This window comes from Anser brachyrhynchus (assembly GCF_964034855.1).
Source record: "Anser brachyrhynchus genome assembly, chromosome: 14".
Classification (NCBI taxonomy): Eukaryota; Metazoa; Chordata; class Aves; order Anseriformes; family Anatidae; genus Anser; species Anser brachyrhynchus.
This window is the reverse complement of record NC_137709.1, coordinates 20,495,436-20,516,966: the sequence shown is the minus strand read 5'-3', so window position 1 is coordinate 20,516,966 and position 21,531 is coordinate 20,495,436. Positions and strand designations below refer to the sequence as shown.

The window sequence follows — 21,531 nt, the reverse complement described above, 5'->3', positions numbered from 1 at the left end:
GAGGGGAGACCTGGCTGGGTGCCTCTGGCTATGCAGAAGGGTGCATGGGGCGAGCGGGGCTGGGCTGGCTGCAGCCCAGGCACAGGGGGCACAGGAGGGGCTGCCTCTGCTCTGCCCAGCACTGCCAGTGCCCCAAAAGGGGGAAAATCTGGAGCTGAATTGCTAAAGAGTGCTTAACATTTTGGATACTGCTCTCCAGTGCTAGCCAGGCACGTGTGGAACCTTCTCGTGTGTCCCTCAGGGCAGCGGGCAGCCCGGTGTCCCCAGGGGGGCTTGGTTGCTGGCTGGGGGGGTGGGGTGAGAAATTGTCCTGGGGGGGCAAGAGCACGTTGCAAGAGGTGCTCCCCTCATTGCAGAACTGTCCCCATGCTCTGCCAGCCTCCCAGGTCCAGGTGTCCCCCAGTGTCCCTGTTAGGGGGGACAGTGGCCACGCCAAGGAGGGGCACCAGGAGGGAACGGATACGGAAGGTTTGGGGAGATGCTGGAGCAGGGGCAATGCAATGGGCCACTGGGGGAGGGGGAGGGGGAGGGGGGAGGGTCATGCTTGCCCCCTGGGTGCTCTCTGGGCGGGGGCACAGCCCCTAGTTCTTTACCCAAACTGCAGTTTCCAAACCCAACGCGCTCCGGGCGGGACATGCCGGGTGGACGCGCTCCAGGCGCTGCCACAAGGGGGGGGTCCCCGCAGCCCACCCACCCCCCGCCCCGGGCCGGGAAGGGATCCGGGTCTGAGCCCCGATGGCTCCCAGCCCCTTTCCCGGGGGGGGGGGGGACACCCACCCACCGCGCACCTCCCTCCCCGCAGCCCCGCAGCTGCCGGGCGCTGTCCCCCGGGGGGGGTGGGGGGGGGACCACGAAAGCGGCGGGGGCGGCCCGGGGCGGAGCCGTGCCGGGCCGTGCCTTGCAGTGCCGGTGCTCGGGGCTGCCCCTCGCCGAGGGAGGGGCGGGCTTGGCGATCGGCCGCCCCGCCGGGAGAGCCGGCCCCGCCGCCGGTGCCACTCGGCATCCCGTAGCTCCCGGGGCGGTTGCCGCTGCCCTCGGCTCCGCACCATGGACAGGCAGAGCGGTAAGGGGCCGCGGGACACCCCCCGCACCCCGCCGGGAACGGGGGGCGTGGGGTCGGTGCGGGAGAGATGGGGAAATGAGACACCCCCCCCCCCCCGCCCCGTGTGCGTCCCTGCGAGACCCCGGGGTGTCCTGGTGTGGGGTGCGGGCTGGGGCTGGGGATGTGGCCCCCCCCGTGGGTCGGAAGGGTGAAAAGTCACAGCCTGGGATGGGAGTTCATGGGGTGTGAGTGCCTGGGGGGCTCCGTGGGGGAATTGGTGGTCCCAGCAAGCAAGGTGACCGGTTCCATACAGAGCTGCTGGGACCCTGAGCGTTTCCCCAGCTGGGGAAGGTGCCCGTGGTCTCTGAGGGCCTGATCCCCAGCCTGCCCTCCCGCACGAGCCGGTGGCATTGGGCTCATGTAGGAAAGGTGCTGGCTTTCTGCTGGGGTCGGCAGGTCCCAGGGGGAGCAGGGGGAGGCTGGGCAGCGAGGGGGTGATGCTGCTGCTGCTGCCGCCGAATACTGGTCTAGGAAGGATGAGCAGGTGGTGGAGGGTGCAGCATGGGAGTCCTGGCCCCTGGGTGCTCCGCATAGGTGCTGCGGCAGCACTGCCCTTAGGTGACAGCAGGGGATGAGGGACATCGCTCTGGCTCTGCAGGACAAAGTCCTGGGTGGCTGAGGCAGGGCTGTGCCTGCGGCTCGGGGTCAGCACCAGCAGGACCTGAGGGTCAAGAGTTCCCCTTCCCGATGTAAAAGGATTGGGTGGTGTTTCCGCAGTGGAAACACAGTGTGAGGAGTTCAGCTCTCGGGATGCAGCTCATGGTGGTGGTGCTCAGAGAGCAGTGTCGGGGCCCAGCAGCCCAGGAGGGGATGGGGACAGGGACAGCCTTCCCCCACAGCTGCAGCTCACCCTGCACACCAGCCCCAGGATGTTGGCTCTGAAGGAGGCTGCTGCTGCGGTGGGGGGGGGAGGGGGGGGGGCACTGATAAGTGACACATGGTGCCAGCACCATCCTCCAGGGTCCCAGGGGACCTCACTGGTGGGCAAAGGGGAGAGCAGAGCCTCATCTGCCCCCCCTCTCTTGCTGTGTGAGCTGCTGGGCAGCCACCCTCACCTGAAGTGGGATGTTCCCGTGGGCTCCCAGGGCTGTGGACCCCTCTGTGGGGAAGGGCTGGGGGTGCCAGCACGCTGCTGAGCCCCTCCTGGGGCTGCGGGGAGGTGGGCATGGGCATGGTGCAGGGCTGGCATGGAGGGGCCCCGGTGCCTGAGCCCTGCAGGGCTGCCTGCAGCCCACCGTGCCCCGCTCCCTGTGGGCTTCCCCTGCTTCTTATCCCCCCCGTAGGTGCCTTCTATGGTAGTGGTGGAGGTGCCTGCCTGCTTTGCTTGGAAAGCTTGTAATGAATTGCTGTTGGCACCTGTATCGCTCTTTGCTAACATAAACCTCCTCCAGCCCCACTGTGCAGCACCCAGAGCCGCTGGATCCCTCTGGGGTGCTGGCTGTGCAGGGAGGGCAGGAGGGGCTCAGTGGGCAGGAGCTCTGTCCCCAGGTCCCAACCTCTCCTCTCTCTCTGGCAGCCCCTTTGTTCACCTGGAGCCTCACTCAGCCCCGCGTGTGCCCTGACTTGCTCTTGCTCTGTGATCCTCCAGCTCTGTTCCTGCTTTCTGCTCTCTGGCTGAGCACGGTGCCTTGCCCGCAGGCTGTGCAGCAAGTGGTGCTGTGCTCAGCTCACCATCAGTGCCGGAGGCTGTCGGCAGTCACTCCAGGCTATAGTGGTGGAGAAATGCGTATGTGCCTGCATTTGGGGAGATGCTCAGTGCTGTGAGGCTTTGCTCTAGCAGGGCTGTGCTTGCTTTTCCTTGTTAGTGGCACTTCCCTGACCTTTAGTGCCAGGGGAATTTAGGTCCTGCACCAAACTTATCTGCGGTCTAAATCCAGCAAAGCCAGCGGAGATATGTAAGGGATAAACTTGGCTCCAGCTCGCCCACAGGAATGGGGAGGCATCGGGCTCGGCAGGAGGGCGCCGGGATCATTCTTGACCTGCTGCCTGAAATCGGGCTGCAGGAATCCCGCCCGCTGGAAGGAAGGGGGCGAGCAGTGAGCCGGGGCCAGCTGTTAGCGCCGGGCAAATGCCAAGCTCCCCCCCACATTGCAGCCATTCCTTCCGCTGGGAGCTGAGCGGCGGTGGTGCTGGCAGCCTGTTCATAGTGTGTGGGAAGGGGATGAGCCCTCCTTGGGCTGCCCTGGTCCCCCAGGTGGGCAGGTGGCCCCGGGGTGCTGGCACCAAGTGCAGCAGGCAGGCAGGGTGTCGTTTGCCTGGCTCGTGCCGCACAAGGTTAGCGTCCTGCAGCCAGCGACCCTGGGGACTCTGGTATCACAGTGGGCTGTCTGGGAAACCTGCCTCTTCCCAGTGTCTGCTCTCGACCTGGAAATGCAGTTTTCCGGTGGAAATGTGCTGAGCTGAGAGGCCAACGTGCCCCGTGCTGAGGTCCTGCATCCCGTGTCCCAGCCCAGGGAAATAAAACCGTGCTGTAAGGGTCTGAAAAAGTTGTCTCCTCTTGAGCAGCTGGGAGGCCTTTTAGAGGAGGTCAGTGGGTGAAAACTGGGCTCGGCCCAAGATCTGCCTCTTGTTAGGTAGCCAAGTAACTCACAGGGACCCGAGATAACAACGTGCAGAACCAAGGCTTGAAGTGGTGCCTGACATCCCAGCCTCATGTCCCAGCCCCTTAACTCTTCCCTGCACCAGCTGCCATCCCATCTGGTCCTGCTGAAATTCCCCTGAGGAACAGGTACCTCCTACACAGAAGGAACCTGTTTTTCCATTAAAATTAACATCAAATCCGTCAGTCCTATATAATATCCTTTAAATGCCCCCTTCCAGGGCAGCTTGGTTGGAAGATTCCCCAGGATCTCTGCATTGTCCCTGCCAGGCGCAACCAGCTCTGGGGGCAGCACCCCCTGCCTGGGCACCCGGGATGAATGGCACTGAGCCCTGCCACCCGCCGCAGCCGATAAAAGCCTGACTTTCATCATCCCCAAGCACTGAAAGTCGTGGCATTCAGGGAGCTCAAATCCCCCCGCAGACACCACGCTGATGATCTGCAGCCTCTGCGGTGGGGCAGGAGGAAAATAAGTTATTTGTAGGTCCCCCCCCCAGGCAGTCGGTCCCACAGCCCCTTCGATTTTTGGATTTGATAAAGCCTCCCAGCTCATCAAAGGAGGGCTCTTTGCCAGGCGGGGGAAAACACTGACATTTCATAACAGTTTGGAACGAAAACAAACCTTTGCAGGGAGGAGTTTCCATTCTCAAAATCTTTTTTTTTTTTTTTTTTAAGTAGGTTTCGTGTGCCTGTGATCCTGGGAGCGATAGGAAGGAGGGCTGGGCCACGCTGCCGTGCTCTGATCACTGGCAATTAGCAGGAGAGCACCTGGGGGAGCAGCTTCAGGAATGGCTTTGGCTTTCTTCTTTTTTTTTTTTTTGGGGGGGGGGGTAGTTTTGTTTTGTTTTGTTTTTAATTTAAACCCATCAGGCATGATGATGGGCAAACATCCCCTTTCTGGCTCGCTGTCTGGTGGGTTCTGCCTCCCATTTCGCACAACCCCAGCATCACCTTATGCTTTGGGAAACAGGTCGTAAAGGGCAAAGCCAGGAATAGATGTGCAGGAACAGGTCTGATAGCTGGCTTTTTTGTGCCGGAGTTAAAAACAGGTACAGTAAACCAGTCCAGGCACCGCCAGAGCCATCAGCAATAACAGAGCTGTCGCATCTTCCCCTGCGCCCGTGCTCGCCAGCTTTCCCACTGTGCCAGACCGGCCATCATGGCTCCGTGCCCCTGCCCCGAACGGGTTAAGGCGGTCGGAAATGCCGCGGGCTGGTGGCCTTGCCGCTGCACCTGATGCTCCCGGAGCTCGCCAATGGGAGGAAACGGAAGGGCTGTTCTCAGCTGAGCAAACACGCTTATCCTGCCTCCGAGGATCCTCCGGCAGCACGGCCCTGGCCCCTGAGCACAGAGACGCTCTGCTGTGCCCCTTTTTCCCTCTGCTTCTCCTCGGTGGCCCTCCCAACAGGGATGGGGAGAGGTGGCCGCTGAGCGGGTCCTTGTCCAACCCTGGGGTTCTGGGCATGGCTGGCTCTGGGGTGCCCTGGGTGCTGACTCCGTGGGGATATTTCCCCCATAGGTTTTTTCTACCCCTGTTGGTATTTTCTCCTCCCAGCACCTCTGGAAAGAGGTGCCTGCGTTGTGCGACACAGCTGAAAGCATTTGGAGAAGGGGAGCTGGCTGGTGGCTGTCCCTGCTCCATCCTGTCTTGTCACTGTGTCCTCCTCTGCCTCCCCGGGGCCAGGCATGACATCCCTCTGTGACTTCTTATAGAGGCACCTCTGCCCCGCCTGACATCTTTTGGACCATGGTTTTGGGGAAAGGTGATGCACGGGATGCAGAGTACAGCCTTCTGGGATGCAGAGATCTTCCCAGCCCCATCAGGACGGCCAGGATGTCCATTCTGGAGATGGAATGAGCCCACCCCATCCCTCTCCTGGGGCCCCTCCCGGTGTCGGGGGGATAGCACCAACCTGCTGCTCCCTGCTGGCTGCAGGGCTTGTTTTGAAGAGGCTGCCGCCGAAATTTTGGTTGGAAAAAGCATAGTTTATTCTGGGTCCTGGCTAATCCTAACATCTCTCCTCTGGCTGAAGCTTGTTTTTATACATTACTCAGCAGGTCTTGCCCCTGCCTGACTATTCCTTTAAAAGGGCATCTCAAATCTCTCGTTTTCCTTCATTATTTAAATACGTTCTCAGCCAGCAGCCCTTATCATCCTCAGCCGCTGGCCCTGCAGAGCATCCTGCAATATGGCCACTTCGCCTCGCACCCAGTTTTGCAATGTAGCCTGGAACCAGTGAGCCCAGTCCTTGTATGCTTGCAGAGCTGATTGCGTAGCTCATTTTGAGCTGTGGCTGGGAACAACTTGTACCTGGTTTGGGGATCCCCCGGGCTCAGGGGTCCTTCCCCAGCCTGGCTCAGGAATACCCCACCCAGAGCAGCCGTGCCTGTGTGCCTTTATTTGCTCGGCTTCTTGCTTCGCTCAGCGGTAAGAGAGCCATATAGAAACCACCCCCTCCTCCTCTGGGGTGGGGACAACTGCAGCCTCTTCATTTGGGAAGACCAAAGTTTGCTTTTAGTGAGCTAAAACAAACTACCGCAATCCTCTCTAGGAGAGGGAGCAATGTCAGCAGAGAGGGGGCAGCCCCCAGCCAAGGAGCCCTGCTGCAGCACAGGGCACTGAAGGGTCATTATCTGCATTGGTCGCAGATGTTTGGGGTGATTTAATCAACCTGTTAATTATTACCTGCACAGCTCGGGCTTGTGAAGCCACTCTGCTGTGGCAGGAGCTGCTCTTAGGGTCAATGTGGTGGAAAGGGTAGTCTTGTTCAGGGCACCTGGAGGCTTAACCGGCGGTGTGAAAGGCACTGCAGGAAGGATGCACGCTGGTGAGGGCTGCCCAGCAGCACCCATCCTGCTGGGCGATGCTGAACAAGGCGCACACAGGGCTGGGGGATGCGTGGCTGGGAGCACCGCTCTGCCCTGGGCTGGGCTCGCTGCTCAGCTGCTCTCCTCCAGGGTCGCTGAGAGCAAGGCCGCCAGATAAGGCTTTCAGCAGAGCTATTTATACCGGGGGAGAGCTGCTGCTGGCATATAGCTGCACCAGGCACAGGACCAGCGCTGAAAGCAGTGGACAGGGAGGTGGCCAGCACAACCTTGAGCTGCTGGCCATGTTGGGATGCGTGTCGAGGAGACATGAGGATAACAGCGGCTCAGCAGACACAGCTGGGGCAGCCTTCTGGCTCTTTCATCCCCCTGGTTGCTCTCTGCCCTTCTCCCAGTGCTGCAGAAGGAGAGAAGCCGTGGGGCCCTGTGAAACCCACAATCTCCCTGCTGTAAGATGAGCATCCAGGGGTGGCTCCGCCATGGGGGACTCACTGTCCCCTTGAGCAAGCAGGGTTCACCTTAACCTCCCAGGGCTGATTTTCTGAGATTATCAGCTAAGGCTCTTAATTACTGTGAGGTCACGGTGATGCACTCCCTGGGAGGTGTGTGTCCCTGCCCTGCCTGATGCAGCCTGGCTTCACGGGGTCCTGGGGTCTCTGGGGGGACGGGCTCCCCCTGGGGCACAAGGGGCAGGCCAAGAGGTCAGAGGCACCTCATGTTCTGCAGCGCTCGGGGATGCTGCGGCGCCTGAGCTGGGAATGAATGGCTGGAGGAGAGGGGATGCCTGCCCAGGGTGCTTGGTGAGGGCATAAATCGCTGCTGGTGGTGGCTGGAGAGACGAGTACGGGCTCCATCCATGCAGGAGCCAGCCCAAAGCACTCAGGCTCTTGCTGCCGGAGTTGGAAGTGGAGGCCGAGGCACTCCCTGCATCCGCCCCCCTCAAGGGGCCCTTGTTTCTAGGGAAGAAATGATTCACGGGCATCAAGTGGCCCCTTAGCAAATCTTCCACTGTTATGGGATGTTTCCAGAGCTTAAGTGTGATAATTAATGGCTGGCATTTCTCTCAACCCCTCCATGCGGGAGCATGCCAAGCTGCTGGGCAGGAGGGGTACTTTCCTGCCTGATTTCCTCGCCCGCCAGCACAACCCAGCTGATCCCGTGTGCCCCATGCCACTGGGTGAGGATCTGCGGGGCCATCAGGCAGCGAGGACATGAAGGGACAACGCTGGGAGCCTGCCTGCCATGATGCTTCGTCGCCAGCCCCACGCCTGCCTCCTGTCCGTGGCAAAGGAGCTCCGTGTGAATGGGAGCAGCCCCTTTACACCGGGCTGGGGAGGTGCGAGCAGAGGGTCTGGGGTCCCCGCCTGTGCCCCGTTCCCCATCCCGTACTCCCCCCCTCTTTATGGCGTCTATAACCAGGGCTATAACCATTTGTTTACTGCTGGGGGCGGCTCTAAACAGTGCTCCTCCGCAGGCACAGCATCCTGCGGCCCTGCCCGCGCCAACAGGAAGGATTTATTTTTGCTTGGCTTTTATTTTAGCTACAAACAATGGCAGTCGCTCCCAGCATCCGATTTCCCCCAGCCCCCCTCGCCCCCCAGCCTCCACCTGGCGCAGGAGGAAGCATGGCCGGGGCTGGGGGGGGGGGGGGGGGACAGCAGAGCTGTGGCCGTGGGACGGAGTCCTCTGCAGTAATGTCATGGTGCCGCTGGCTGGGAAACTGCACCTCCCCCCCGGGGCTCTCTTCTGGGCTGTGAGTGCCGAGCAGCTTCGCTTTGCGACCCCACCTGTATTGTCCTATTTCTATGCCTGCAAAAAGCTGGACTGTGCACCAGGAAACTAATGCATCAGCTTGGCTGGAGCGCCTTCCTCCTCCTCCTTCTTCTCCTTCTCCTCCTGCAGGTTGCTGGAGCAAGACCTGCTTCCTGCTCCCACGACCGAACGGAGGCTGGGGAGGGGGAGGTGGGCTCTGCAGCTGCTCCCAAACCCTTATCTCCGCCCGGGATGCCTGGCTCCCCGAGGGGGATGCACTCCCAGGGTCTAAACTTAGAGCTGGCCTGGGCACGAGGTGGGGAGAGGCAGTGGGGTGCTGCCGCGGGGAGGGGATGCAGTTCCTCTGCCAACATCTCGCTTGGTGCTGCCCCTGGGGCATGTTTGGTCGGCGGAGGAAGCACTGCCTCCCTGTCCTAGCAGCAGCAAAAACTGGGGCCGTTCCACAGCTCTCCCTGTCCCAGGGGTGCTCCCCTAGGTCCTCCCCGGCCCATCCAGCCCAGCTTGGCTCACGCTAAAGCCATCTGTTGCTGCAGCTCCTGGCCTTCCCGGGAGAGGCTCGGGGACCTCTGCCCCCTTCCCATCCCTGCTGCGGTGCTTGGATGGGCTGGAAGTGGGGAGCAGGGTGCGTGTCTGTCCCAGGGCTCGTGCCGCTCCCTCCGCTGGGATGTCTGTGTCCAAACCCTGTGCCTGGTAAAGCGGGGCGCTCCCACGGGATTCAGGGTGTGGGAGAAACCCCTGAGGCTCCCAACAGGTGGGACCCAATTGTCAGCGCTGGAGGTGCCCTGTGAGCGAGGCTGTGGCATGGCAGGAACTTGGGGTCCCTGCGGCCCCTTCACCTGCTCAGTGCTCCAGTGCTGCACCACCTTGTCCCGCAGGGCCCTGTGACATCCCGCTGCCACCTTCATCCTGGGCTCTGCATCCCCAGTTGTGCCCTGGCACCAAGCACATGCCCACCCCCCTTGCACCTGAGCCCCTGGCCCTGCTAAGGTGCCCGTCGGTGCCATCTACAGCCCGTGGGCAATCTCTCCTGGCTTCCTGCAGCCCCCGTTAACCTCAGCTGGGCCGGGAGCCTAACGAGCGCAGGAAATTAATTCCTTCCCTTCCTCCGCTCCCCCAGGCACAGGCTCAGCTCTGCGAGCCCGCTATGGATCACAGGCCCCTTTGAGCAGCTCGCCCCCCCTCCCCCAGCTCTGGGGGCATGTTTGACAAGGGATACATGGGATGGCTCAGCTGGGGGGAACAAAGAAGCCTTCAGTGCTGGCCCCACTCGGCTTCATGCACCCGCGGGTGAGCTCAGCGGGCTGCAATGCCGGGCGGTGAGCCTTGCTTAGCAGCCATTCTCACCATGTGTGTGCACGGGGGTCTCCTCGCCCCTCTGGCTGTGAACACCACCAGCTTTGGGGTTATTAATAGGACCCCGCTCACCCTTTTGGCCCTCAGCTGGTGCAAATCCCTGCCATGGGGCTGGGGGCGGCAGTGGGAGATGTTGTGTGCACGGCAGGGGATGGGGAAGCTCATGGCACCATGGCTGTGGGAAGGTGGTGTAGGGCATGGGCATGGTCCTCATCTCCCTGGAGGAATGTGTGGCCAGCTGAGCTGGAGCAGGATGGTGGGTAAGTGTCTCCCTAGGTGGAGGGGGCAGCATGCAGAGCAGCAGCAGGACCTGGGTCCCAGGTCTGCTGTTACCAACTCCAGAGCTTGCGCAGGAGGCCCAGTCCCGCTGTGTGTGCCCTCTCCATCCCCGTGGGCTGCGGGATGCTGCCAGCTCCCCTCCTGGGGGCTACCTTCCCCTGGGGTCTGCCCACAGGAGGCTGGTGCTGGCAAAGCCGGCTGTGCCGAAGGGCTGATGCCGGTGTTCAGCTTGGCACTGGGCAGGGAGGAGGAAGCAGAAGGTCTGCGGAGATAGAAGCCCATTGGCAGGAAGAGGCTTTTGAGCCGCATCCTGCCTCATCCCGGGGAGGCAGTGCTCTGGGGCCAGGCACGCTGTCTTCTCGCCTGGGGGGCTCGTCTTGGCCGGGTGCTGATCTGCATCAACCCACTCACATAGGGCTCCCCTTCAGCCAAAAAGCTTTGAAAATGCAGTTGTTTTTACCGAGCTGCCAGCCTGCTGCACCGGCTCTGCAAGGGACTTGCTCACGGGTTGAAGGCAGGCAGGATTTAACAGCAACTGTCCCTGCTGTGCCACCAAAATGCTGGGTCAAACCAGGTTTTGCTGGGTGCCAGGTGGAGTGGATGTGGTGTTTGGATAAGGCCCAGCAGAAGCTCATTATGAGCATAAGTAACAAGGATCCAACGTCAGCAGCACCACAGCACCCTGCCCTGGCCCTGGGAAATGTCCCCTCGCTGCCACCCAGCTCGGCATCGCTGGGCAGCCCCACAGCTATGGGGCAGCCAGCTCTTCTTCTGAACAGTCCGGCTGCCTCCATGCCACTCGTGTCCCCCTCCCCGGCAGGTGACAGGCACGGCCCAGGCAGCGTGTCCAGCAGCCCTGGTGCTCAGCTCTGCTGCGGCCTGTGCTCTCCCTTCCTCTTTGCCAAGCATCCCCGTCAGTCAGCATGTCTGAGCCTCCTCTGCGGTCACCTCTGGTCTCTTCCACTGTCCCTGGGGACTCACAGCCAGCTGCACAGCTGCCCCAGCTGTGCTGTGATGATGCTCAGCAGCTGCCAAGATCTTGCTCATGCTTGCATTGGAAGAAACAGCAGATTTTTTTTTTTTTCCCACACTCCATAACCTCCAGAGCTGCAGGTTTGCTGGAGCCCCTGAGCCCAGCCTCTCAGAGCTGGGCTGTCTCAGGCACTGGGTTCTGCAGGTGCTGCCCTCCCTCCTCACCAGCACACCAAACACTGCATTAATTGATAATTTTTTGTAGCCCTGCTCTCTTTTCCTGCCTTTTGCTGGGTTCTCCCCATTTATCCTGCTGGTTTCTGGCTGCTGGTGGCGTTGCGGGGTGCTGCAGAGCGGAGGAGCTGCTGGTGCTGGGCTGGGGGGTGTCCCAGAGTGGCACTGCCAGGTGGCTCTGGAGGTGGTGTCTGGATGTCCTTTCCTTCCTTCATCAGCACGCAGAACAACGATATCCCGCACGGAGGACAGAGGGGTGGTTTTATCTGCATGGAAACACTCACGTGCTGAGCCCTTTGATGGCAGCAGCCTGCAGAGCTCGTGTTTCCATCGGCGGGCTCAGTGGGCTGCGTGCCGGTGCCTGGGCGAGTGTGCATGCAGAAGGAGCACGTGTGCGCTTGGCAGCCATGCAGGGGTCTTCCACGTGGTCCAGCCCCTTCTGCCTCGTCTTAATCCTCTTTGCTCCTTTATTTTAGCACCTCTGGTATTGCCCTGGCCAAGCGTGCATCACATGCCTGGCTGTGAAAAGGGGAGAAATGTCCCCAAGGCACAGGCTGATGAAATTCCTGAGCTTGTCCCAGTTTTGAGCTGGATTTGTTGGATTAAAGTTGGATTAAAATGTGCCAGGCCACCAGGCTGGCTTGGGAAGTGTCTCTGTCCTCCTGCTCCCCACTTCCCCATGTGCTGGGGGGCTGCGGGCGAAGCCCAGCACCCCAACCCCCCAGCTGAAGGGCTTTTCCCTGCTTCCCCCAGTGCTGGACCAGCTCCTTCCTGAGCTCAGCGTCCTGCTCAAGCTGCTGGACCACGAGTACCTGAGTGCCACCACACAGGAGAAGAAGCTGGCCGTCTCCACCATCCTTCAGAAGCTGCAGCCACCTGCAGGTCAGTGTCCTGCTCCCAAGGGACCTGGTGGCTGCCCTGGTGGCAGTGCATCCCCAGCCTGGGACCACAGATGGGCCCGGCCCAGCAGGGCAAGGAGAAGCTTATTGAAGGCACAGATGAGTTTCCCTGCCTGTGCGCCTGCTGCCTCCGTTTCCAGTGCCCAGCACCACCCTCGGGGCACTTTGCTCCTCTCTCATGTTTCTGGCTCTCTCCTGCTTCTCCCCTGGGTGCTGGCATCGGCACTGCTGGCTGCCCCCTGCTTCTGCTGGAAGTGCTGCCTCGCAGATGCCCTCCTGCTCCCAGTTTCTGCTGAGCACAGGGATTTCCATGGGAAGGCAGAGGGGCCGGGCACCCAGAGGCTTCCGGCCCTCCCTGGGGGCAGGCAGTGTCCCTGGGGGCTCCTCATCTCCTCCTGCCCCACGGCGTGGTGCAGCCTGCCTGGCCGGGAGGTGATCCGAGACCTCGGATAGGTGATTTTGGGAAGGTGCTGGTGCTCACCTGGCCGTCCTGCCTGTCTGTGGGCTGAGAGCTTCCCCCTCACCCCCAGGGAAGGATGCGGACTTCATGTACGTGAACACGGCCTCCCTGAGCAACGGCACCAGCTTCGTGGCGTCTCTCTTCGAGGAGTTCGGTATGTGTGGCCATCCCAGGGCAATGCCAGGGTCTCACTGGGCAGGTGCTGCGCTGGGCTGGATCGCAGCTCTGACAGTGGGGGCACTAAGGGGGGACAAGAAGGGTGGTGAAAGCTGCATCCTTGTGCCTGGGGACTGCTCCCTTCACCCTCAATGCTTGCTGCCAACCCAGACTGTGACCTGCGGGACCTCCAGGACATGCAGGAGGAGGACGGGGACACCGGCGATGGCATTGGCTTGGAGCTTGCGAGGAGCCAGCCAGCAAAAACCGTACGTCAGTGTACCCACCTGTGAGATCCCTGCTCTGGCATGGGGAGGTGGCTGTGGCTGGGACCCATCTCCATCCCTTGCCACCACGGTGCCCGCTGGCCCCTCAGGGCCCTCTCCGCTCATGCTGGTGGAGTTTCTGCCGCAGGTTCCTACAGACCCTCCTCCACCACTGCCCACCACCCCCCCACCCGAGGATTACTACGAGGAAGCGCTGCCCCTGGGCCCGGGGAAGGCCCCCGAGTACATCACCTCCCGCAGTGAGTCCTGCTCCCAGCTGCACCTGCCTGCCCCCGCCGCCCTGCCCGGCCGAGCAGGGCCCTCGGCAGCATGCCGGCTCCTCCCAGGGAAGGAAACCGCCCGCACCCTCCTCTCCCGCTTCCTTCCCATCCCCACACACTGGTTGTGCAAGGAGTTGTTTCTTCCTGCTTGGCAGGGAAGGGGGCGATGAGCTGAGGTTGGAGCCACGGAGGGAGCGATGCTTCGACACCCCTGGTGTCTGCATGTGCTCAGGGCGGGTGTGCTTCACTCTGCCCCGCATACAGGCTCATGCACGGCCAGCAGCCCCAGCTGCCCTCTGCTTCCTCTGCAGACAGCTCCAGCCCTCCCAACTCGATCGAGGATGGCTACTACGAGGACGCAGACAGCAACTACCCTGTCACCAGGATGAACGGGGAGCAGAAGAACTCCTGTAGGTACTCGGGTGCCTTCACCTGGCAGGGGACAGAGAGCTTTGGCAAAGTCCAAGATGTGGGCTTGCGCCAAGCCAAGAGAAGCTGTTGGTGTGCCCGGGGGTGAGATGTGGCTGTGCTTGCGCTGTGGTGCCAGCAGGATGGGGAGGCACTGGGCCTTTCTGACCCGCTCCTCTCCAGTGCGCCAGGCAGCCACCTCCCACACCTCCGCTCTCAGACCCTGTGATGTATTTTGGCATATCCATAAAACCACTGCCCCATACCCAACTAGGGAGGTGTAAGGCAGAGAGCCAATGCATGATCCTATATTGAGGGTAGACGGTTTCATCCAGCCTTTGCAGGTTTGAGGCTTGCAAGGAAATAAGCCAGCCCTGAGGTTTGAACAGGTGCACCTGGGAATGGCTTTTGGCATGCAAAAAAGCTCCCCGGGACAGGGAGCTGCTTGGTGTGACATGCCTGCTCCCTTCCAGACAACGACTCGGATGCCATGAGCAGCTCTTACGAGTCCTATGACGAGGAGGAGGAGGAGGGGAAGGGCCAGCAGCTGACACACCAGTGGCCGTCAGAGGAAGCCTCCATGAACCTGGTGAAGGACTGTAGGATTTGCGCTTTCCTGTTGCGCAAGAAGCGCTTCGGGCAGTGGGCCAAGCAGCTCACCATCATACGGGACAGCAAGCTGCTGGTGAGCCAGAAACTGGTAGGGCATAAGGGGTGGGGAGAGATCCCCGGGTGCATTGGAGGGAGGTCAGCCCCAGAGCAAATAAAGATAGCCATATCCAAACCAAGACCCTGCCCTGAGGCTGCGACTGCCCTGCAGTGTGTGCAGAGGTTGCTGTTGCTTCCCTTGCAAGCAAATGAAGGGCTCCTCACTTTTGGGATCCCCTTGGCTAGTGGAGCAAAGGGAGAGGGCATCCTGCAGCCCTCATGTGACTGTGTTGCAGAGATGGAACCACGTCCATCTGTGCCGCTGGCTCAGGAGCCTGCAAGGGCCTCGTCTGGGCATGGCAGCGGGAGAGGCTGAACCCTGAGTGGTTGTCTTTGCTTCTCACAGTGCTACAAAAGCTCCAAGGACCGGCAGCCGCATGTGGAAGTGCCCCTGGGCACCTGCAATGTCATCTACGTCCCCAAGGACGGGCGGCGCAAGAAGCATGAGCTGCGTTTCTCGCTGCTGGGGGCTGAGGCGCTGGTGCTGGCCGTGCAGAGCAAGGAGCAGGCTGAGGAGTGGCTGAAGGTACTGCCGCTGCCCCCCTCCACCCACAGCCTTCCTCAGGCTGCGATGGGGAGCGGGCTGCCCTGGGGAAGGGGAAGGAAGGGGGCTTTCCTCCGTCTCTTATCGGCCGTGGGGATGGCTGGCCAGCTGCTTCCCAAGCCTTGGGCGTCTCCTGTGCTGATAGCCCGAGCCCCTCGCCGGGGAGCGGGGTGGGGATGTTTGCTCTCCTCCTCCTCTTCCCCATGGCCCTTTCCTGTCTTTGTTCTGGGGGTGGGAGGCGGGGAAGGGACTGGCTCTGCTGCTGAGCCCACAGCTGGGAAAGGGGCTGGGAAAGGGGCTGGCCATGCCTCTCCCGTGGGGAGCTGTGCCATGGGGGGCCCTGAGGAACGCAGAGCCAGCAGGACAGTTGTGTGACTTGGTGCCTGAATCCCTCACGTCCAAAATTTCCAGATCCTCTGACCATCCACCTTAACAATGGTTGAGGTTTGGAAGGGCCAAGCTGGGTGCAAGGCCCCAGGCAAGCAGGGTTTGTGCCCCAAGCAGGGCTCGCCATCCCGTCCTCGTGGCGGGCAGCAGGGACGGGTGCTGCAGAGCCCACGGCAGCGCTCCCCGTGGGCCAGCTGGGCTCAGGCGGTGGGACGGGAGCTTGCCCTTTCTCCGTAGGTGATAAAGGAAGCGAGCAGTCCAGGAGCAGGCGGGATGGAAACCCCCATGTCCCCAGTGATGCCCTGCAAGATGGACCTGGATAAGGTGACGCTTTCTGGTCAGGATGACAGGGACCAGCCAAAGCACTGTGTGGGGCTGGTGACTAAGCCTGGAGAAAGGGAGACCAGGAGGATATCCTGAGCACTGAGCTTCTGGTGCTGTGTAGGGAGCCCTTCTCATCCTCACAGCAGGTCTGTGGGGCTCACGGGGCTCCCCAGCACCAGGGGCACATCCCAGCCCTGTGCTGGAGGGACAAAGGCCATGGTCAGACCGTGGTCATCGCTTGGGGCTGAGCAGAGGGGCGCTGCTGAAAGGGCACCTGCCCTGCTCCTCCCTGCAGAGGCTGTCGCAGGAGAAGCACACCTCCGACTCGGACAGCGTGGCGACGGGTGAGACCTGCTCCCCCATGGCCCGCAGGGAGCCCTGCGAGCACGGTACGGCCCCACGCCCCCTGGGACAGGCTGTCCTCCTGTCAGGTGCACCGCACCTTGCAGCATCCATCCTGGTGTGAGGGGAGTGCTGTGATGTGGTGCGCGTGGCTATCGGGGCTCTCCCCCTTCCAGGGAAAGGCAAGAAGAGCGGCTTGGCTGACCTGAAGGGCTCAATGAGCCGGGCGGCAGGGAAGAAGATCACCAGGATCATCAGCTTCTCCAAGAAGAAGCCTTCCCCCGAGGACACGCAGACCTCCTCCACTGAGGAGGACATCCCGTGCTGCGGTTCGTGGGTGCCTGGGGTACAGATGGGTCCTGGGCTCCCTCCTGGAAAGCCTGGCTCTAGCGGGGCAAGCAGGGGGTGAGGGGCTGTGGGGGGAGCTCCTCTTGTGCTTGTGGAGAGCTGGGACACGCCTTGGGGACACTGAGGCACAGCAGGACCGGTCTGCCCATGAGCAGGGAGACGTGCCCTAATCCCTGGGCAGTCCCATCTCATAAGGTCCCAAGGTCCTGCTGTGGGTGCCCGAGGTCCTGTCATGGGTGCTTAGACCCTTCCATCGGGTCTGCGCTTCCCAGGCTACCTCAGTGTCTTGGTCAACCAGTGCTGGAAGGAGCGCTGGTGCCGCCTGAAGGCCAACACCCTCTACTTCCACAAGGACCGCACCGACCTGCGCACCCACGTGAACGCCATCGTCCTCCGGGGCTGCGAGGTGGTGCCAGGGCTGGGCCCCAAGCACCCCTTCGCTTTCCGCATCCTTCGCAACGGGCAGGAGGTGACCGCGCTGGAGGTGAGCTGGGCACATTGCCTCCCATGGGGACGTGCCCTGGGGATTGCGCAGCTGGGGGAGCACCTGCTGTGATGGTTAAAGCCTGAATGCACCCGGTGCCTTGGTTCCCCTCCTGTGCACATCAATGAAGCCCAGGGATGCAAGGGCATGTCCCCAGGCCTTTCTCTCTCCTGCAGGCAAGCTGCTCAGAAGACCTGGGCCGCTGGCTGGGTCTCCTCTTGGTGGAGACAGGCTCCCAGACAGCGCCAGAGGCCTTGCACTATGACTACGTGGACGTGGAGACCATTGCCAACATCGTGACGGCCGTGAGGCACTCCTACCTGTAAGGCTGTGCGCCACTCTGCGGGGGCTGTGCTGGGCTGGGGGTAATGCTGGGATGGGGATGGGGGAGAGGTGGCAGGTGCCAGGGGAGAGGTGGCATCCCAGGGCTGGCATATCCTGAGGCAGGGCAGCTTGCCTTGGGCAGGATTGGAAGTGGAAGGTGTTTTAGTAACGCTGATGAAGGACCTAAGGGATATGCGTGCTCGCATAGCGTAGGGTGGGCACTCAAAAGCAAAGCTGGGTCCCTGCCCAGAGCTGGGAGAGCAATGTAGGAAGAGCATTGAGATCAAAGAGCCCTTCAGGGGTCTGCCAGGGACAACCTGGAAAGGAATCCGGCGGCAAACACCCGTCCCTCCTCCCGCAGGTGGGCCAGCTCCTCCCAGGACAGCCGGCCAGACTCCTCCCGCGTGGTGTACGACGACGTTCCCTACGAGAAGGTTCAGGTGAGCAGGGCTTGGGGGCTCGCTGTGGCCAGGCTACAGGAGATGCCCTGGAGAGCCTTGGCAGGTTGGGGCAGCCCTGCAGGAGTTTCAGCACGCTCTCCCATCCCCACCGCAGGCCCAGGAGGAGCCAGGGCGGCCATCAGGAGCCCAGGTGAAGCGCCACGCGTCCTCCTGCAGTGAGAAGTCACGGCGGGTGGACCCGCAGGTCAAAGTGAAGAGGCACGCGTCGAGTGAGTGTGGGACTGCGAGAGGGGCCTCGGAGTGGGACAGCAGGCTGCAAACCTCCATAGGGAGACACCGGTCCCTGGGAGGGGGCTATTCCCACAGGGGGTCCCAGGTTGAGCTGCGCCAGGCCAGCAAGACCACGGGAGGTGTCCACGCAGCTGGGGCTGGGCTCAGGTGGGACGTTCCTGGGGACAGAGTCGTCCTGAGAGGCTCTCCTTTGTGCATGCAGACGCCAACCAGTACAGGTACGGGAAGAACCGGGCCGAGGAGGATGCCAGGCGGTTTCTGACGGAGAAGGAGAAGCTGGAGAAGGAGAAAGCAGCAATCCGCAGTGAGCTGGTGTTGCTGCGGAAAGAGAAAAGAGAGCTGCGAGAAGCCATGAAGGGCAGCACAGGTGGGTCAGTGCCACCTGGGTGCTGTGACCGGGAATGCTCTAAGGCATTCGGGTACAGTGGGAAGGGCCGGTATGGGGACACCAGGCTGGCGGCATGGTGGTGGCATTGTGGCTGTGAGCAGAGCTGGCTGCAGTGTGCTCCTAGGCCAGCAGCCCCATCTAACGTCCCACCCAGGAGCATGGGTGGCTTCTCGGTCCCCACAGCCTCAGCCCTGGGCCTGTCCATGCAAAGGTGCTGAGCTGGGCACGCTTGTGCAAGCAGGGATGAAGCTGCAGGACCTGGAGCAGCGGGTGGCAGTGCTGGAGGAGCAGTGCCGGCAGAAGGAGGAGAGCCGCGTCGACCTGGAGCTCCAGCTGACCGAAGTGAAGGAGCGGCTGAAGCAGTCACTGGCAGGAGGGCTGGCCCTGGGGCTGGCTGTGACCAGCAAGGCGGAGAATGGGGTGCGTACCTCTTCATCCTCACTGCCGCAGCTCTGGCTTCACCCAGCAGAGGGGCTTGGGGCAGTGCTGGGAGCAGCATGTGTGGATGAGGGGACACCCCTGATCTTTTGGTGGTTAGAGGTGGGAAGGAAAGCGTTGATTAGGCTTGGCCACATGAGCTTTGACTTCATGACAGGTTGTGCTTTCCTGGCATTCCCTGTTCCATGGGTCTCCTAAAGCCTGCTTCTCCTCCCCCTTTTCCACAGGAAGCTACGAACAAGCCAAACGGGAGCCCCCCTGAGCACTTGGTCCCTGTCAACTGTGCAGCCGAACTGAGGAAGAGAAGCCCCTCCATCCTCCCTGCCAACAAGGGAAACGTGCTGCGGAAAGCCAAGGTCCTGCTTCACTCTCCCTCTCCACCCCTGTTCCCCAGGAAATCTCAGCCTTTCATCCTGTCCCTGTACTTGGCCATGAATTTTGGGGATTGTGGGTGCTCCCTACTCCAAAAGCAAGGGATGCTGCCAGGGTCCCCTGCAGCCCGGCTGGTCCAGCTTGGTTGGCACTGGCTGCTGGCATGAGCCCAGCCTGCAGGGAGACCCAGGAGATGTGCAGCTGCGTGGGCAGGGGTAACAACATCACCTCCATGATGCCCGGGGCAGCAGTGACCTTGCCTTTGAAGATGCTGGGGTGTTCCAAAGCCCCCCAGTAGGGAGGGAGGCCCTTAGAGGGCTCAGTGCTCCCTCCTGCACCTCTGATGTCTCATCACTCTCTTTTTTCCCTTTCTCTGCAGGAATGGGAAAAGAAGCAGACTTAAGCCGGGCTGTGGCAATGCCTGCCAGGCCCCTGCCAGACACCGGGGCTCACCGAGGAGCTATGAGCCCCCTTTGTCCCAGGCGCTGGGAAGGCACGCGGGGACAGGCGCCCTCCCTCGCCCTTCTGCTGCAGCAGCATCTGCCGCGTGGGCAACACCACAAACCATGGGGAAGGGGGTGGGAAGGGGATTTGGGAGGCTGGGGGCGGGGGGGGGGGGAAGGGGAGTCCTTTGTGGATCAGGGTCACATACTACTGGGAAACCCACATCTGGGGGAGCCACACGTGGGGGCAGCACGAGGTGTGTGCCCGTGGTGGCATGGAGAGCATGGGGGACTGGCAGTCGGCCACCAGGCGCTGTGATTTACCAGGATCAGCATGTTCCACCCTGGGGATGCTGGAGGCCAGGCTCACACTTTCCAAAGTGACCATGGACTCTGGGGATTTTGGCTGCCTCAGTGTTGGGGTTCATGAGCTGCTCAGGACCTGACCTTCCGGAGACACCCACCACTCGCCCTTCTCACTGCTCTCGGCTCCACAGGGCCTCATCTCAGGGTTCCTCGTGTCTCCAGCTCGCTGTGCCTCTACTGAGTACCCTTGCCCGATGTTTCTGCATTGTCCTCCAGGCAACAAGGGTGAGGGGACGTTCCTTTGGGAATGAACAAAGCTCAAATGTCAGCATTTGAAAGCAAATTAACAGCAGACACCTTTTTAACCTTGCTAAACAGCAAGCAAGTGCTGGGGCTGAGGCTGGAGGCAGCCCAGCTCTCTCTGCCCTGACCCCATGCCATTAAGGGGGGGTAGGAGAAGGGCCGGGGCTGTCTCTGGGCCAACAATTAATACACAGCATCGCTACTGCTGTCAGACAGGGTTTGCCAAAGCATGTCGTCAAAATGGAGCCAAGGGAAGTTTAAAAATAAAAAATAAAAGTGCTTTCAAATGAGGGGACTGGAACAGACAAGAGAAATGGTGGAAGGTGATTTAGCACAGGCAGAAACAAGGGAGAGGAATAAAAAGGAAAGGCCCAGGCTTTTGTGCCAGAGACAATGGAGCAGGCCCCTTACCCATTTGTGCACACTACTGCCACAATTAACCTTTGCAACTCACTCTTTCAAGGCCCCCTTTTTAGTAACTAGATAAGCAGCTTTTAATAAAAACGTTGGCACTGGTACGGCCCTTCCCCTGGCTGTGGGAAGCGAGTTGGCTACATTACTCCTGCTTGTAATGAAAGGTGCCAGGATGGTCTGGGGTGGCCTGGGGCTGTGCGTGCATGCTGCATCCACAACAACTGCCATGGGCAGCTGGCTGAACCCGCTGCACGCTGGCTCTGTTGGTGACCACAGGTTCAGAGCTGTGAGCTTGGTGTTTGGCTGCCTGGACATGAGGTACGAGGAAGCCCCGTTCCTGGCCTTGCTAGTTCTCTGCTCAGCAGCGGCATCGCCACACTGCCTGTCACTGTTCCCGTCCTCCCCATGGCCACGCTGCCCCTGATGCAGGGGGAAGCTCAGTGTGGAAATGGGTAAAAAAAACCTCTTGAGCATTGAGAACCTGTGCAGCTCTTGTAGTGGAAATGGGTCAAACTCTCTTGAACAACAAGAGAAACATAGAACCTGGGCCACCAAGCAGGAGAAGCAGAGCTGCTCCACCACCACTTTGAAACCATGCTTGCCAATTTGGAGGTTAAAAAGCACACTTGACCAAGGTTTACTATTATTAGTATTATTATTATTATCCAGTTTATTCATTATGAGGCCAAAAAAAAAAAGTTCCTTCCTGCTTGGGTGGACTACGGACCCCAATCCTTGCCCATGAGGCTCTGGTGACGCCGCACCTCGAGTGCTGTGTTCAGCTTTGGGCCCCTCACTACAAGAAGGACATCGAGGACCTGGAGCATGTCCAGAGAAGGGCTACGGAGCTGGTGAAGGGCCTGGAGCACAAGTCCTGTGAGGAGTGGCTGAGGGAACTGGGGTTGTTCAGTCTGGAGGAGGCTCAGGGAAGACCTCTCTGCAACTGCCTGAAAGGGAGCTGGGGGAGTTGGGGTCGGCCTCTTCTGGTAGATAAATAGTGGTAAGACTAGAGGGAATGGCCTCAAGTTGTGCCAGGGGAGGTTCAGGTTGGAAATGAGGAGACATTTCTTCCCAAAAAGAGCAGCCAGGCATTGGGACGGGTTGCC

The 21,531-nt window shown here is 61.0% G+C and overlaps 1 protein-coding gene across 3 annotated transcripts; it reads left to right on the top strand.

The window, feature by feature from the left end:
* Positions 1-902: 902 nt before the first annotated feature.
* Positions 903-20,545, top strand: AFAP1L1 (actin filament associated protein 1 like 1). 3 transcript variants are annotated; one of them, XM_080554818.1, is made up of 20 exons: positions 927-1,063; positions 7,668-7,863; positions 11,892-12,020; positions 12,568-12,651; positions 12,825-12,922; positions 13,068-13,179; positions 13,512-13,610; positions 14,082-14,293; positions 14,663-14,842; positions 15,485-15,571; positions 15,867-15,960; positions 16,090-16,242; positions 16,534-16,745; positions 16,922-17,067; positions 17,431-17,509; positions 17,625-17,739; positions 17,964-18,128; positions 18,391-18,569; positions 18,815-18,943; positions 19,339-20,545. In XM_080554818.1, the coding sequence occupies exons 2-20, from the start codon at positions 7,770-7,772 to the stop codon at positions 19,360-19,362; spliced, it is 2,391 nt and encodes a 796-aa protein (XP_080410944.1). In that variant the 5' UTR covers positions 927-1,063; positions 7,668-7,769; the 3' UTR covers positions 19,363-20,545. The 3 variants fall into 3 exon arrangements, with proteins under 3 accessions (XP_080410946.1, XP_080410944.1, XP_080410945.1); XM_080554820.1 differs by lacking the exon at positions 7,668-7,863 and having other exon boundaries at positions 903-1,063; XM_080554819.1 differs by lacking the exon at positions 927-1,063 and having other exon boundaries at positions 7,661-7,863.
* Positions 20,546-21,531: the final 986 nt, after the last annotated feature.